This window comes from Suricata suricatta, chromosome 1 (assembly GCF_006229205.1).
Source record: "Suricata suricatta isolate VVHF042 chromosome 1, meerkat_22Aug2017_6uvM2_HiC, whole genome shotgun sequence".
Classification (NCBI taxonomy): Eukaryota; Metazoa; Chordata; class Mammalia; order Carnivora; family Herpestidae; genus Suricata; species Suricata suricatta.
The window spans coordinates 14,363,159-14,380,721 of record NC_043700.1 but is presented as its reverse complement, the minus strand read 5'-3'; the positions used below and the strand labels follow the sequence as shown (position 1 = coordinate 14,380,721).

Sequence of the window (17,563 nt, the reverse complement as noted above, 5' to 3'; positions counted from 1 at the left end):
ATGTCGGTTCCGTCTTCAGGCGCCTTCATCTTGCTCCCGTGCGGTCTCCGAGGAGACGGGTGAACGAAGTTGTGCTGGGTTTTGTTTCATTTTCCTTACTTGCAAACATTTTTTCCAGTGTCTAGAGAAGATCACAGCAAGAGGAGCAGTTTTGTTTGCGTGCTTCTCAGCCACGGTGACGAAGGGATCATTTATGGCACAAATGGACCTCTTGACCTGAGAAAATTAACGAGTTTCTTCAGAGGGGATTGTTGTAGAAGTCTGACCGGCAAACCCAAACTTTTCATTATTCAGGTAATCTTTCACTGAATCACCTGGTGATGGAGGATTAACCAGGAATTACTTTACTCATGTGTGGATTAGCTGATGGATTTACTTTTTTTCCCCTGAAGCTACTGAACTATTGTAACTTTTTTATTCATTTAAACCGCCACTTACAAGATCTAGAATAAATGTTCATTTTAGACTTCTATCAAAAAGATTCTTCATAGTTAACATCCATTTTTACACAGCATTTCTTAGTAATCACAGTTATGTGTGTAGGGGCACCTGGGTGGCTCAGTCAGTTGAGCGCCAATTTCAGCTCAGGTCATGATCTCACAGTTCATGAGTTCGAGCCCCACCTCAGGCGCTATACTAACCGCTCAAAGCCTGGAGCCTGTTTCGATCCTGTGTCTCCCTCTCTCTGCCTCTCCCCTGCTTGCCCACTCTCTCTTTCTCTCTCTCTCTCTCTCAAAAATAAAATAATCACTACCAAAAAATTTTTTTAGAGAAATCACAGTTATGTGCGTGCACACATGGTCTTTTATTTTTTAAATGTTTATTCTGAGAGGGAGAACGGGCATGATCAGGGGGAGGGGCAGAGAGAGAGAGAATCCCAAGCAGCCTCCACACTGTCAGCACAAAGCCCAACAAGGAGCTCAAATTCACAGCGAGATCATGACCTGAGCCAAAATCAAGAGTCGGACACTTAACCCACTGAGCTCCCCAGGTGCCCCACACAGAAGTTTTTTAGTAAGTGCTTACTTTCTAGGCCTGCCGAGGCACAGAGCTGGACTGCGGCATTGAGACCGACAGCGGCACTGAGGATGACATGGCCTGTCAGAAAATCCCAGTGGAAGCCGACTTCTTATACGCGTACTCCACAGCCCCGGGTAAGAAGAGTACAGACAGTAAACGTCACCGGGAGAGCTTAAACACAAAGAAACCGTTCGAAAGGCCGTCAGGATTTTGATATTCATAAACAGGCAGCTGGTCTGTATTTCAGAAACCTTAACTACAGAGAAGTGCCTGAAGGTTGTCTTTCCCAGGTTTGGCTGGAAAATCTGCTCCTAGCAGGAGGCACGTTTGCGCAGTGCCGTCGCGGGCTTCATTCCAGCCAGCGGACGATAGCGTAACGTAGGACAGGGCGTCGGGAGCTGGTCTAGGGCACAGCAGGGGCCACGCTGTCATATGCGTTGTGATTATGAGAGCTTCCTCTGCTTGGAATAGGAGAGAGGTGTGTTTTCCAGGAATTCTTTGGAAGATAGGAAATAAAAATAAACCTGAACAGCATTTGAGAAGGTAAAGTAGAATGAGGGAAAAGAAATGTGGTGTGCTAAACCCGTCAGTATATAAATAAGTATGGATTGAGTGTGCACCTTATTTATTATACAACTAACCCAGGGTGTCACAAAGTTTGGAAATAGAGGACAGAGGTGCTTTTAAATGATGTTACATTTTTAAGTAGGCTCAATATGATTTCTTTTTAACCTCAGGACATGTTTCCAGGTAAAGTGCTTCAAAATTAGAAGCAGTAGATCCAAGAATTAGTCTGAAAAAAGTACAATGAATACATTTTTTACCCTTTTTTTTTTTTTTGGAGTTTTTGAATGCTCTGCAGTGTCTTGATCAGACTTCATTCAGGTGCCTTGCAGACACACTGAGGACACCCGAATGTGGGTGCGTGCGGACACGAGCGGCTTCTGTCTTGGCTGAGCCAATAATCTGATTGCAACACCATGCTCCCCCCCGCCATGCTTCTTAATGGTTCCCTGGACCCTCCCTACGGGCAGGGGGACCCGCAGAAGAGGGCCTCCCATAATTCAGCGGGGACGGTGGTCCACACTCTTTCCTGCCTGTCACGCAGCACACTTTTTCCCCTGACACCGGAGTGCTGTTTCCTTGCCCTGCGTGAGGACGTTTGTGCTTGTTTTCTCCTCGATGATGATGTATGAATTGAGAACATGAGACACTCAGGGCATTGTGGTTATATTTTGCCTTGTAGGTTACTACTCCTGGCGAAATTCCAAGGACGGATCCTGGTTCATCCAATCACTCTGTTCGATGCTCAGACTGTACGCTCACAAGCTGGAGTTCATGCACATTCTTACTCGGGTGAACCGAAAGGTAGCTCTGGAATTTGAGTCCTTTTCTCTTGACTCCGTTTTTCATGGAAAGAAACAGATTCCGTGTATTGTATCTATGCTCACAAAAGAACTGTATTTTTATCATTAAAGATGGATGGGTTTTTTGTTTGTTTTTTTTTTTTTTTTAGTTTGTAGGCCAGGTGATGAAATGGTGTAACTGCTTTGTTTTCCTCTCATTTAGATCTAATCTAATACTTCAGGTGGTATTTTGGAACATGCCACTTTCATAGCAACAGAATTATGAGGCTACCTCAAACTCAGAATCGGGTAGTTGAAATCACATTAGGGATGAATAAAAGTGGATAGTGGCACAATCATTGTGAGGGGAAACGTTTGTAAATTGACTGCTTTCGTAATTAGCAAGTTTTAGTGATGATGTGCTATGGATTTTTAAGTAAATATGGAAAACGTCAAACATTATAGTTAGGAAGTTGAGTGTACTGGTACGCTGTCATGTAAGAGTGTGCACTCTGGTTTTTGTCACACCACAGACCTGCTGATGTGGAATGAGACCCTAGTATGTGGGGACCTGTGGGCAGGGTCAAAGTCTTAGAGACCTAACTTGATTTTAGAACTGGTAATTGGAGATAAGTCAACTGTATTTTTAGATCGTTTGTCTTGAGTGCATGGTTTTGTGATACTGGTCCTGAGCATGTCTTTTGCAGCAAAAAGTCATGTTTGCTATTGAAAAAGAAACTAAGTGTTTTGCTAGAGAGGCGGTGTGAGCAAATTCTGTTGGCTCTTGTGAGGCTAAATGCAGGTCAGTGGAGGGAGACAGTTAGAAGCCTGAGGTGCTAATGGAAGCTCGTCCAGCAGCGTCCGAGTCCTGATGTCTGTGCCCGGGCCCCCCGCCCAGCTCCCACGAGCAGTTACTAAAAACCTCAAACTGTCCATCACGCTGATAGCAGCGTGAATTGACGAAATTCTACAGGAATATAATAAAATACGAGGTGCATAATAAACAGTGCTGCACAACGAAGAAGCAATAGACCCATCCGCCAGGCGCTCGGTAAACTAGGAGACGGTGTGACCTGAGCACACACGGCGGACACAGCCTGTGGGATGACAACAGGGCCACAGACCGACTTCAGAAAGATCACGGCTGACTTGTCACCGCGTTTGGACTGGTGAACGTGGAGGACGCCACCCAGGGCAGGAATCTCCAAGAAAGCAAACCAAATCAGAAACTTTGAATTGGAAATTTTCCAAAGAAGGTGAAAGTCACAGCCAAAAGCATAGCACGCTTTATAGTACGGTTTTTACGCATGTTATTTTTTGTTGACGTCTACACAGAAAATGGCCCTGTTATAAGCATGTCCTATTCTCTGACATGAAAGGCCCATGGCACACAGACCTGGACAACTCACCCCAGCTCCCCCTCCCAGGGCGCAGGGCAGCGGCACTCGGGCGGGCCCTGAGCCGCCGCCACCCCGTCTGGCGTCACCGCCTCTCACCAGCTTCCCTCTCTCACACTGAACAGAAGCTACCTTTACTCAAAGAAAGACATTCACATTTATAAATGACAGCCCTTGTTTTGCCTATGGAACTTTTTTAAAGTAAGTGAAGCATGCAATGGTATCTGTATGGCTGTTTTGTAAACTTTTGTTAAGATTTTTTATTTCAAAATATAAATTTTAACTTAAGATTATCAACTTGGTCAAGTTTTTGTTGTTGTGTCTGATGCTGTGCTACTAACTGTAGTTTAAAACATCTTTAACCAAGGAGCGCCTGGGTAGCTCAGTTGGTTGGGCATCTGACCCTTGGTTTCAGCTCAGGTTCTGGTCCCATGGTGGTGGAATCGAGCCCCGTGTCTGGCTCTGTGCTGACCGTGCAGAGCCTGCTTGGAATTCTCTCTCCCTCTTTCTCTTCCTCCTCCTCCATGCTTGCTCGCTCTCTCTTTCTCTCTCTCAAATAAACTTAAATTTAAAAAAAACAAAACAAAATTGGGGTGCCTGGTTGGCTCAGTCAGTTAAGCGTCCAACATCAGCTCAGGTCATGATCTCACAGCTTGTGAATTTAAGTCCCGTGAGCCTCACGTCGGACTGCGCACTGGCAGTGTGGAGCCTGTTTGGGTTTATCTCTCTCCCTCTCTCTCTGCCTGTCCCCTGCTAGTGCTTTCTCTCGGTCTCAAACTTAAAGAAATAAAGTACAAACGTGTGGTTTTAAATTCCTTCCAGTATTTCTGTAATAAGCATATATTATGTTATAAGTCAGAAAACTTAAGTTATCCTAACAGGGAATAGGAGATTCTTGTTTCCAAGAAAGAGGACGGCATGAATAACTTTAGAGACTCTTTAAAGCTATAGTTCTGTAATGAGTTGAGAAAATCAGGTCATTCTAATCTCCCTGCTATCTAAAGAAACTTTAGATGTTAAAAAAGGACCAAGGGTGTGGACACAGTTCACAGAAAAAGAAAGGCCAAATGTCCCTACACTCAGATAAAGAGCTTAATCCCCATCATAATAAGAAAATCAAACATCTGAACTGAAGTTTGATAACGTTCTGTGGGCGAGGCAACGAGGAAATACATTCTCCCACTGGTCGAAGTGCAAAACGGTGCCGTTCCCTGTGGAGGAGAATCCGGCAGCACCTAGCCAATGACTTACTCTTCCAAGTAACAATCTCATTTCTTAAAACTCAAACTACCCATACATCTGTACATGTACAAATTTATAGGCACAAGTATTCATCACAAGATTGCTTTCATGGTTAAAATAAACGACAGAACCCAAGTGCCTAGAAGACAGGTGGAAACTGTGATAACATCCCCGTGATGGGGCGTGATCTGCTGTGAAGGAATGAGGAGGGTCCTCGACTGATAGGTAAAGATTAAGTAGAAAAGGATGAAACCCAGACCACTCTAGATAATATGCTGCATTTTGTGTAAAAGGAGAAGGGAGATAAGAATATGCATTTGCCTAAAAAAATCAGAAAGATTAAAAAAAAAAACAATTAACAAAAATGTAAATAGTGGCCACAGACAGGATGGAAGTGAGGTTTCACACGTGCTCACTTTTCTGTGTCATTTGGACTGTTTGGGACGTATGTCAGCGGAGAAAAGAAGCAGAACTTGAAATAAAAGCATTTATTTTGGGTCTCAGAATTGCAACCTGGGAGCACAGGTTGGATGGCAACCCAAATTTTCGCCGCCAGGGAACACAAGTCAGGGCTTATTAAAGACAAAAGGGCAGGCCTGCGTATGTTTGGCAAAACATTTTGATTGGCGGTGACAGCAGAAGACCGGTGACAGCAGAAGATGACTCCTGGCTAACCACGATTGTTGCTAAGGCTCTCACGGAGCGGAAGTTCGTTACCGCCCCCACTGCGGGTGTTCAGGTGGGGTCCCTGTAATATGTGCTGTCCGGCCCAGCTCGGAAGTTCACGTCCCACCCTGTGAGGAGGGGGCAGAAGCCCCACTTCAATGGTCCCCCGGCTCCATTTGAAAACCCCTTGACATCAATGACTCCTTTTTATTGCACCGCTCACACCTGCCTCAAAAGTGAAATTAAATCAAGGGAGGTGGAAATGGCACAAAGCTGTGTCAGTAACGAGAACACAGATCAGCACAGCGGGGAGGGCTGGAGGATTCCCAAAAGCCGTGTTACGGGGTTTTGTTTAGCTGTTAACTTTCTTTTTTGCCTCCAACTCTGTAGGTATTAGTTTCAAAATCATAACATACTTAATATTAGAACTTGACCCCAAAGTAATTCTCTGCATCAGTTTTTTTGGTTGTTGTTGAAGGAACACACTCGAATATTAGTTTCTTGATTGATTTTCTCCTCATGAAAAAGACTTAGCAAATACCATATGATTTCACTCATACGAGGAATGCAAGAAACAAATGAACAAAGTGGTGGAAAGATAAACCAAAAAGCAGACTCTTAACTAGAGAGAACAAACGTGGTTACCAGAGCAGAGGTGGTGGGGGAGGGCTGAAGTGGGTGATGAGAGTCCACTTACCATGATGAGCACAGAGTAATGTAAGACGTGTCCCATCACTAAATTTACACCTGAAACTAATACACTATCATGGATGTTAACGATCCTGGAACTTAAAAAAAAAATCAGGGGCGCCTGGGTGGCTCAGTGAGTTAAGTGATTTTGGGCTCAGGTGGTGATTTCAGGGCTTGTGAGTTTGAGCCCCACACCTGGCCGGCTGCTGTCAGCGCAGAGCCAGGAGCCCGCTTGTGCTATTCTGTCCCCCCCTTTCTGCCCCGCCCCACTTGCACACTCTTTCCCAAAAATAAATAAAAAACATTAAAAAAAAATAATGAAAAGACCTGAGGAACTGAGATATTTAGGAATATTCAGGAGAGGCAGGCATTTCCCTTTCAAGAAAATGTTCTTACCAAATTTAAACTTGGTACAAAAGCTTTTAAGGAGCATGTCTGAGTTAAAAGAGTCCGTTGTCTGATCTCCTTATGCCTTTTTTAAAATTTTTTTAATGTTTTCTTTATTTTTGGTACAGAGAGAGACAGAGCATGAGAGAGGGAGGGGCAGAGAGAGAGGGAGACACAGAACCGGAAGCAGGCTCCAGGTTCTGAGCGAGCTGTCAGCACTGACACGGGGCTCGATCCCACAAACGTGAGATCATGACCTGAGCCGAAGTCAGAGGCTTAACCGACTGAGCCACCCAGGCACCCCTCCTTATTCTTTGTTTTATATGACTTTTTAAAAAAAATTATAAACGTTTATTTTTGAGAGAGTGTGTGTGTGTACACACATGCACGTGCCAGGGTGGGGAGGAGGGGCAGAGAGAGAGGGAGATACAGAATCTGAACAGGCTCCAGGCTCTGAGCTGTCAGCACAGAGGCCGACATGGGGCTCGAACCCATGAGCGATGAGATCATGACCTGAGCTGAAGTCAGACTCTCAACCGACGGAGCTTCCCAGGGGCCCCTATGTGACTTAAATGTAAACTTGGGGGCCTGACAGCCTCAGAGGGAAGCATGGTTGGCCAGCATGTTGAATGCTAATTCTCTGATTTTATCAAAGAATTTCCAAAAACCGATTTCTACCTGGCAGGATTAAGGAGCATTAATGGGGCCACTGTGGCAGGAGGACAGTCCACAGGGGGAAGAGTAGACAAGGTCAAGAAAGGGCCTTGCAGGTGCTTTTTCTAGAGATACCACCCAGGGAGAGTACACGTGGGAAGAGGCAGCTCCAACATTTGAACCCCCAGAAAAGGACACAAAAGACCCCCAAAGTCAAAGGTGGGAGAACAGTTGAGGCTGAGAAAACCACAGGAAGAAACTTTCCAGAGGAAGTGGCCAGTGTGACGAACTACTGAAAATTCAGAGAAAGAAAAACAAAGATTTTAAACAGCATTGGATTTGTGGCAGGAGGTCATAGATGAGCTCAACAGAGGGGACTCTACCAATATGGAGACAGAAGCCAGTGTAGACTGGACTGATACATGCGTGGGAAATGAAGAAACGGAACTGACAAGTAGAAGAAACTTGAGCAATTGGCTTTGAAGGACAAGGTAGAGTCAGAGGGAGTAGAGCAGGAAGTGAATAAGGGTAAACCTGAGCGGTGGTGGGAAGAGGAGAGGAGCCTTTTTTTTTTTTTAAACGGGAAAGTGGGAGGTGGGGAGCTGATGAAACCAGGGTTACAGTTTTTGTGGCCGGAAGTTCCTTTATAATAGCCTCTATACTTCCTGTGAGGTAGAGGACAAGGACTCTGCTCCAAGTTAGGGAGGGGAGAGTGGGATCAAGGGTTGAAAGAGTAAGGAGAGTTTGAAACCGTCATTGTCAAGAGTGGGAGAGGGAGTACGTCTCTGGGCGGTGTTGAGGGCGTCCTCGAGACCAGAGATTATGAATCCACAGCGGCTCCGGCCTGCCCCGTGGCAAGACTTTATCTGGTTACACTCAGCTGCTTGGGTATTGCTTTGGACCTTTGCCCACATTTATTTAAAAAAAAAAAAAAGAGAGAGAGGGTTCCTGGGTGGCTCAGTTGGTTAAGCGTCTGCCTTTGGCTCAGGACATGATCTCATGGTTCTTGGATTTTCTCCCTCCCTCTCTTTCAAAATAAATAAATAAACTTGAAAGAAAAAATACAGAGGAGCCAGAGCCTTCAGGATACTGAAAACTGAGTTACTGAATTGACAAACCATGGGATTTGAACCAACTAGAGAGGGCTCTGGAAACAGAAGGGGGTAAATACAGGGAATAAGAAGAGTGGCCCGGAGCCCGGTGGGCCTGATAAATCTGAATATCCATGGCAGTGCCCGTAGTGGAACAGTGTGACTAAGTGAGGGGAGACTGTGGTCAGAGAATGGGTGGGAAGTGGGGCAAATCTGATCATGAGAATGATGGGACTGAGTACAAGGACCGAGTAGCAAGAAGCAGACTGTTCTGGAAATAAGGTCCCATGGAACTACGAGGGGAGGGTGGTGGGTGTGTCCTCACCCGGGTGGGCCCTGACTTGCGGAAATGAGCTTCAATGTGAGGGGGAATAGTAATGAGATAATGTGATAAAATTTAGTTGTGCTCACAAACCTGTGATTTTATGACTTTTTTTTAATTCCACTTTTTTTTTTTTTTTTTTGCCAAATAACATTTTTTGGACTCAGCTCAACATTTCCCCCTCAGCTCCCAGATAAAGGAGGAACATCATTTCAGATTGAAGGACAAGACTTCCCAAGAACAGGTGGTGTGCTTATTATATACACACATCTACGTAGACACCACACACACACACATTCTACATCTTCACTCTTCTAGGTTTGCCAGGATCAAACTTCTTGCAGGTTGAAGTGGTCCATGTGATCCTGTGATTTATAATCAGAGATATATGTTTGGTCTGTTGGGGCACAGAGCTCCTAAAAACCTTGGAATTTCCGAAGTGATAAACAAAAGATGCCTTTCATATATCAATGAGATGACTTTTGGAGAGCCTCCAAGTAACCTAAGGATGGGGGCTCACTGCCAGGGGAACCATGGGATTTCGGCCTCCCTGTCCTGTGCCTGACCTGGGAGGAAGGGAGAGGACCTTCAGGCTGAGTCCAGTCGCCACTGGCCAAGGTTTTAATCAGTTATGCCTAGTAATAAAGCCTCCATAAAAACCCCAAAGAACTGGGTTCAGGGAGCTTCCAGGTTGGTGGACACGTAGAGATGTGGGGAGAATGGTGCACCCACGGAGCATGGACAGTCTGCGTCCCTTCCCTATACCTTGTCCTAGGCATCTCTTCCATCTGGCTGTTTCTGAGCTCTAGCCTTTTACCAAAAATTGGTAATCTAGTAAATAAAACGTTGGCCTGGGTTCTGTGAGCCACTCTAGCTAATTAATGGAACTCATTAGAAGGGGATCTCACTAAGGGAACCCATAAGGGATCACTGGAATCTCTGATTTCTAGACCACCATCGGAAGCAGAGGTGACAATCTGAACTTGAAGTTGGCCTCATCTGAAGGAGGAGGGGGCAGTCTTGCAGCCCTGGGCCCTTAACCTGTGCCATCTGACACTATCTCCAGGTAGATACTGTCAGAATTAAGCTGCAGTGGAAAACACCTATTTAGCTAGTGTCTAAGAATTGCTTAATGGGGTGGGGGAGAAACCCATACATGCTGCGATCAGAATCTGAATCTTCGATGTAGCATTTGGGAAATGCTACTCTTACTCTAGTTCATGAGAATAAAGTTCCACTTGCCAGCTGAAATAAATTTGTACTCTTAAAAACGTCCTTCCTTGATGAGACTTGGGCAGTGAGAAGCAGCAGTAACTAGAATGGCATGGATTTGTCTTTTAACAGAAATCTTTTTACCAAAAATTTTCCTTGTACACCATTACTATGTCATCATTATTAGTGATTTGCCAGAACTTTCCATAGATAAAATAAAGATTCCAAGCCTTCATTTCTTTCCAGATTTATCTAACTTCCCAGTTGATCCTGAGCAAGAGAAAAAAAGTGAATGTTGGTGTGAGAGGATCTCAGTCCACTACATAGCGGATTAGGAAATAATAGATCATAGATTCAAATCAAGAGTAATTGCCTGTGATGTCAGGAACAAGGATATTTGGACCCCAGTCTCTATTAGGCCACTAATAGTTGAGTGATCTTGACCAAATTACTTTTTGTATAGTTCGTTTATTTTGAGAGTGTGCCTGCAGATGGAGGAGGCAGAGAGAGAATCCCAAGCAGGCTCTGTGCTGTCAGGACAGGGCTCCATGTGGGACTCGAACTCACAAACTGTGAGATCATGACCTTAGCGAAATCAAGAGTCAGAAGCTTAACAGGCTGAGCCACCCAGCGCCCCCTGAATAAGTAAGTTTATTACAATATATCCAGATCCTATTGTTCATTTATAGCATTTATTTCTAGGCCTTCAAGTTTTCTAAGACTGTTCCTCATATTTAAAGCTTAAAAAAACCTAAGTCTGCTCAAAACCTTAGTGTGTGTGTGTGTGTCTGTTTATTGTTGTCATTTGTTTCCAATTTTGAATCAGAATACAATGTAATCGGGGTGCCTGGGCAGCTCAGCCGGTTAAGCGGTTAAGTGTTCAACTTCAGCTCAGGTCATGATCTCACAGTTTGTGGGCTCTAGCCCCACATCAGCCTCTGTGCTGACAGCTCCGACACTGGAGCCGGCTTCATATTCTCTGTCTCCCTCTCTCCGTCCTTCCCAGCTCATGCTCCGTCTCTCTCAAAAATAAAAAAACATTAAACATTTTTAAAAACTAACAATGTAATCAAGAGCTCTATACAGAAATAGTAGATCCCTGTTTCCAGCCAACGCTGCCGTGTCTCTAGTTTGAGCACTGGCCTCCAGAAGCATTGTTGGTGATGCAAATTCGGATGGAAAGGATTGAAAAATAAAATTTGCAAGTGGTGTCTGCTGAGTTTCTACTACTTAAAAATCTGTAGGCATGAGTGGGATTGCCCCTGGGGTGAGGGGCAGTCTGTTCACTGAAGTCTCGTTCTGCACCTGCACGGTCTCACCCTGCCATCCCCATCTCCTGCTCTCCCTCCCCCCTTCATGGGCTCTCCGACCCTGCTGTGAACTTGAGACTCTGGAAGGAGGGGGAAAAAATCAGATTTGTCTGGCTTGTGCGTATCAGCTGTGGTCTGATTCAACAACCCTTTGTCCCAACCCAGGCTGATACAAAATTTAATGACTTAAATATTAAAATCTGCGTTTAATGGACAGACTCCATCCTTCCATTAACTTTCAGTACTTTATCCCTAATTGATCAACTTGTTAGCCTACTGAAAAGATTTTTCAAAAATCTTATCATGAGAAATGGAATATGAATTTTCTAGATATATCTCTCTGATGTTTAAATGAGTCAAATATCACTTATATTTCATTTAAATTTCTATTATTAGTATACAGTCACACAAAATTAGGAACCCATTTACCCCTGCTCTCTCCCTTGTCCCATCCCATCCCCTCAGACACCCTCGAGCATAGAGCAGAATGGAAGGTTGAGACGATTGAACCAAAACAGTTGTTTGGTTTATCCAACGAGAACATAAAGAAAGACAGGCTCAACTAAGAGCCACTATCATACATTCAAGTCCTTTAAAGTCAACCATTAAAACTTGTAAACCATGTGTAATAGATTCTCCTCGCAAATTGCTTCTTAAAACTCATCCATATCCGGAATGGAAGCTTGTTATGAAAGTTCATCTGTGAGCCTTCAGGCTACCTACTTCTACTGATGTGAAAGTCCCTGCAGATCACGGCATGGATATGAACTCCCTGACCTGGAGAGCATCGCATAATGTCCAACGGCATCAACTAAATTCCAGGAAATCCTGAGTTAACATGTGCCACTGTCTCCAGAGGTGTTATGGTTTGTGCACAACCCATTTTTCAGCCGGTGACACTCATGGGTAAACTATGACTAAGAAATAGGTTTCACAGAACACTTGTCACAATTCAATACGCACTTCCCTGTCTCTGCTTGCCTCCCACGTCTACACTTCCTCTGTTGGGGTTCAATAAGTTAGGGAGCGCCAGTTCTACTGAGCTAGCTAGCTACTCTTCCCCAGTCTGTACTGCAGCCTCTCCTTCTCTGAAATGGGGGCAATAATATCTTTCCTCTAGTAGGAATGACCTGAGAATTTGTTAACACAGAATGACAGAGACGTTTTCTGATGAAATTAAAACCAGGGCATGTTAGTGAGATATCCATCAGTTTGCTGTCATTGAAAATGTCCAGAGAACTAGGAAAACTGCTTTCTTTACTTATCAGCACAAATAGTTCCCAACTTTATGCCCCCCGCCCAGTCTAAGTAGTTTTAAATATTAACTCATATTCTGCTCTTATCAACCTTATGAGACAGCCCCAGTTTACAAAGGAGGAAACTGAAGTAACTGGATCAAAGGCACAATGAAAGGAAGGAGCTGGGTCAGGATTTGAAGCCAGAAGTCTAGCTATAAGGGTCTACGCACTGAACCAGATTGCTCAGCTACCTCGAGGGAGACCCCGCATGACCATGGCAGCCATGTTAGCAGATTCAGTCCTGAGCCCGCAGAGGATCTCTGGGGAATTTAAAGTTGTTTTTCTTTTAATGTTTGTTTATTTTTGAGAGAGAGAGAAAGTGTGAGTCAGAAAGGGCCTGAAAGAGGGAGACAGAGGATCTGAAGCAAGCTCCATGCAATAAGCAGAGAGCCCTACATGAAGCTCAAATGCACGAACTGTGAGATCATGACCTGAGCTGAATCAAGAATTGGTCGCCCAAAAGACTGAGCCACCCACCCAGGCACCCTGAAAGTTGTTATTGAACAGATATTTATGAAATATTCATAATTTCTTTGCCAAGGATTGTGCTAGGTACTAGGACTATAAAACTGAAAGACACATTTCATGCCTTTGTGGAGTCAGTCAGATGGCTGGTGAAATAAACAAGGAAGACCTGTTAAGAAGCTATTTCCCTCCCTTTCAACTCAACAAGAAAATTTCAAGTCAAGAAAATTCCAGAGTGTGTGAAGTCTAAATTGCCTTCTCCTAGGTGGCCTCTGACAGCCTCCTAAGCTCTACTTATTTATCTGTCAAAAAAAGAAAGCAAAGGAAGCCTCGATGACTCAGTAGTTTAAAACGTATACAGTTGCTTCTGGCCACTCCTAGGGCAGGCCGACTTCACCCAGACCACAAAGAGAGGAGGCGACGCCAAGTCAGACCGCTCTTACCACCCATGTGCGGTGCCCTTGGTTCTGGGGGAATTTCCTCGCAGGTGTTACATGGTGAGTGGGTGTGCAGGGGTGTGAACATCACAACACTGGAATACGTGATGAAGAGAAATGGGCCGTTTATACTCATTCTAAGAAACCTGTGCCTCTTCACGTTGTTGTGTTTTTAAAGGAACATAGTAACAAAGGTCAAGATAATCCAGGAAACTTGTATTATATATCTGTTCTCAGGAAGTACATGTGGAAAGATCTCGAATGAACAAATGAGGGTTTAGAAGACAGACTGATGCTCAAACGGCCCTAAGATATGCAGACTTGCGATCTGTGTGTGCTGCCACAAATCTCTTTCCACCGACATCCAGTTGGGTCTTGGGTTGTGGATAAGAAAGTTCGGCCGAGAGGTGGGGAGTCTGACTCCGGGTCACAGCCCCACGTGTGGTCTCTCAGGCCCAACATTAGGAATTACAGAGGCCTTACGTGGCCGACCGCGTGGGGGAAAGCCGATCTCCCCACACCGCACTTCACACAAAGCCAATCAATGCACAGTACCCGTGTGCATCGACTGCGTGTCCGGAGGGAGACCCAGGCCCTCCTGGCTGGCGATGCTCTTACAGGTATCTGCATTCCTAGCCCCGTTGCCTCCATTTGGAGGTCTCCTTATTGGGGGCCCATAGCAGAGTCATTTTTCAGGCACCTCTGCAGAGACCACCTTCCAGGCTTGGGGGGAAGGGGATTCTGGAAGACATTTACTTTCAGTCTGACTCAGCATTCACTTTTTTCACTCCCAGTCCCCCCCTCCCCCCAACCACTCCCCTGTCTCCTCTTCACAAAATGGCAGGAGCCTTTAGTCTGCGGCTTCCTGTTTGTGCCAGCGCTGTTCCGTGGGGAAAAGCAAACGCTGGGAGGGCCAGTACTTTCCTCCGTCTGCCCCGTTCCTGCCATCACAGGAAGCATTTAAAGGCGCCACTGTTACTCTCCTTTTGGCTTATCTTAATTGATCATCTTGATGCCGGGCCATTCAGCGCTCTGCAGCTCACCTCTTGCCAGGCAGGAGGTTAAAACAAAACAAAACAAAAAAAATATTTTCCAACTAGAATTGAAAGGTTAGGTATTCAGACGGAGGTGACTCCAATGCCCGGACAGGACAGCCTATGTAAGCAAACCCAAACCTAATCCGTCATGCCTCAAGGCTAAGAAATCAAAACCTAAGGACCACCAATCACAAACAGCCAACTTCTCCAAATAAGGCAGCTGCTCAAGCTACAGCCAATCAAGTCATTTCCTTGCTTTGCTTCTGTCTTTTCTATGAAAGTCTTTCTTTTAGCTCCTATGGGGCTCCTAACCACTTCTGATTTGGGGCTGCCGATTCAAATCTGTTTCTACTCAAACTCTAAAAAATGTAATATGCCTCACTTTATCTTTCAACTTTATCCTAGCAAGGGGCGCCTGGGTGGCTCAGTAGGTGGAATGTCCAACTCCTGATTTTTAGTTCAGGTCATGACCTCATGGTCATGAGATTGAGCCCCATATCGTCCACCGCACCCCCTCCCCCAGCTCTGAGCATGAAGCCTGCTTCAGATTCTCTCTCTCCCTCTGCCCCTCCCACCTTGATAAATTCAGGGATCACCAGCATCAGCTGAATCACATTGTTGCTTGCCAACAAGGATCTTTTGGATGACCTTCAACCAAGGCTAGTGGACAAACAGTAGGTATCTTTTTAAAGCGCGTGGGGAGAGTTGGTCAAATTTTGCACCCCTCAAAGCCAACTGCACCCCTCAAAGGCAGACCACAAGGGAAGGTTAGGGGCCGGGACAGGCAGCATGTCTGCCCAGCTGCCTTCCCTGCAGCTGCTCTGACAGGGGTATTGTGGGAGCTCCCCTTTCAGGGTTCCAAGCAGGAAGCGCAGAGCGGTCTTAAAAATTAACCTCTCCTACAGCTAAACTTAGCTGCTGATTAGATAGAAAGGCAAATATTCTAGGTGAAAGAGAAAGCTGTACTTTCGAATTCTTAGTTGGCTTTGATCTAGAATTGTGTACATTTAAAAAACCCAGACTGCAATAAACTCGTGAGTTTGCTGTAAGCCGCCTTTAACCCCAAGTACAAGAATCATTTCCTTTGAGGGGCACCTGGGGGGCTCAGTCGCCTGAGCATCCAACTCTTGATTTCAGCCCAGGTCATGATCTCATGGTTCAAGAGTCTGAGCCCTTCGTTGGGCTCTGAGTGGATAGCACGGAGCCTGCTTGGGATTCTCTCTCCTTCCCCATCTCCGCCTTCCCCTACCTTCTCTCTCTCTCTCAAAATAAATCAATAAACTTTATAAAAAATTAAAAAAAAGAATCATGTGCTGTGAGGAAGTACAGGGCAGGAGGACCCTTGACAAAAGAGGGGATCGCTCCCAGAGAGCACGGCACGGAGCGATCCCGTGACGGCGAGTGTCTGTCCACGCGCATGCGCACTTGCAGAGGCTCAGGTCACCGGGACAGCCTCCATTTGGTGGGTATACAGATTAACTGGAGCACTCCGTTAATAAATCAAGTCACCTGAATCTCAGTTCTACTCGGGAGGGGAAAAATCAGCACTTTAGGGCAAACCGGATCCATTCCGAGTTAACCCAGCCGGCTTGGGACTCTCTCCTGGCCTGGGAGTTCGTGAGGCATCGTGTCATGGAGATGAGAGGACTAGAGGCACCTGGTTCTCCATGGTCACAGGAGGCTGGTGGGTCCCGCTGAGACTTACCTCCTCCCACGTGGCTGTCCTCTGAGCATCGCTCGTTCTCCCCGGTGCCCACCGAGATCTCTGCGTTCCCTTTGGGACACTCTGTGTCCTCCAATCCCTGAGGCCCCTGTAGGGGAGAAAAGGGGATTTTTCCCTGTAACCTCCGAGTTCTTGGCTAAGAGCCCTGTCATAAAAGTCAGATTAACAAGAGAAAGAAGCCCAGAAGTTTACTAACATGTGTACCTCCTGTATGAATGGAAGATACCCAGGGAGAAGTGGGTAATACCTTCCCCAGCCACTGGCTCACATACCGTCTTCAGATAAAGACGGAGGAAGGAGGAAAGGCGAGGTGGTCTAGCTACGGTGGGAGGGGGGCAGGTTATCAGGAAAAGCAAGGTAACAACAGGAAGGCTGTTATACAGATTTAAGTCTCTCCCTCCTCCACCAATAAGTCTCTTCCGATTAAGTCATCCTTCTCTTCTTGGTACAGAGAGGGGGACACACAAGTGGAGATTTCCTTTATAAATGCCAATTTCTGGGGGCACCTGGGTGGCTCAGTCAGTTGAGTGTCCGACTTCGGCTCAGGTCATGATCTCACGGTTTATGAGTTTGATCCCCGCATCAAGCTTGCTGCTGTCAGTGCAGAGCCCGCTTTGGATCCCCTCTCTCTCTCTCTTTCTCTCTCTCTCTCTCTCTCACTCACACACACACACACACACACACACACACACACACACCTTCCCCACTTGCATTCTTTCTCTCTCTGAAAAACAAATAAAACAAAGATAAACAAATGCCAATTTCTCTTGCGAAAACAGTAACTTCTATTTCCATTTTCAGAGCTTCTCCTGTGTCTGCAGTTACTCAAAATAATCCTATGTTAGAAAGACATACTTTGGGGTGGCCTGTTTTGCACCCTTCAAAGTTAACTGCCCCTCCGGCCACAGAGGAAGGGTAGTCACTGGTCTCCTGAGCCCTGGGGGGCAGGCCCGGTGTCTGAGGCTCCTCTGACTGCTGCTCGGATGGAGGGGAGGGGATGGTGGGAATTTGTCTTTCAGGGTTCGGAGCCGGAAATGGGCAGGAGCCCACAGCGGGGACTCGCTCTGGCACTCTCCTTACCAGCTCAGAGGATGTGACCCAGTGGCAGGAACGCAGGGGTCTCCTTCTGTGTGGGCTTCAGCTTTCAGACCTCAGAACTCGAGAACGTAATGCCCTCATTCTTACTTCCGCTGCAACGATTCTCCTCGGGGCCACGAAGACCTCAGTTCTGACAGCTAAGGGGACAGTTTGGGGACAGGGAGCGTA

The 17,563-nt window shown here is 45.9% G+C and overlaps 1 protein-coding gene and 1 long non-coding RNA gene across 11 annotated transcripts in view; one reads left to right on the top strand and one right to left on the bottom strand.

Moving 5' to 3' along the window:
* Window positions 1-4,056, top strand: part of CASP3 (caspase 3) — a 19,427-nt gene extending 15,371 nt beyond the window's left edge. For all 6 annotated transcript variants that reach the window (XM_029934447.1, XM_029934468.1, XM_029934459.1 and 3 more), the window contains 3 exons: window positions 119-294; window positions 1,034-1,154; window positions 2,267-4,056. In XM_029934447.1, the coding sequence (XP_029790307.1) occupies window positions 119-294; window positions 1,034-1,154; window positions 2,267-2,496 (527 nt within the window). In that variant the 3' untranslated portion in view covers window positions 2,497-4,056. The remainder of the gene's footprint in view (window positions 1-118; window positions 295-1,033; window positions 1,155-2,266) is intronic.
* LOC115287769 overlaps window positions 1-17,563 on the bottom strand; it is a 26,045-nt gene extending 8,482 nt beyond the window's left edge. For 2 of the 5 annotated variants that reach the window (XR_003906646.1, XR_003906643.1), the window contains exons 1-2: window positions 17,378-17,563; window positions 16,280-16,385 (exon numbers count right to left, since the gene is read on the bottom strand). This is a non-coding gene — a long non-coding RNA (uncharacterized LOC115287769). Of the gene's footprint in view, window positions 1-1,027; window positions 1,192-8,913; window positions 9,181-11,981; window positions 14,583-16,279; window positions 16,386-17,377 lie in introns of those variants that run through there. The other 3 variants (XR_003906648.1, XR_003906647.1, XR_003906651.1) reach the window with 3 other exon arrangements.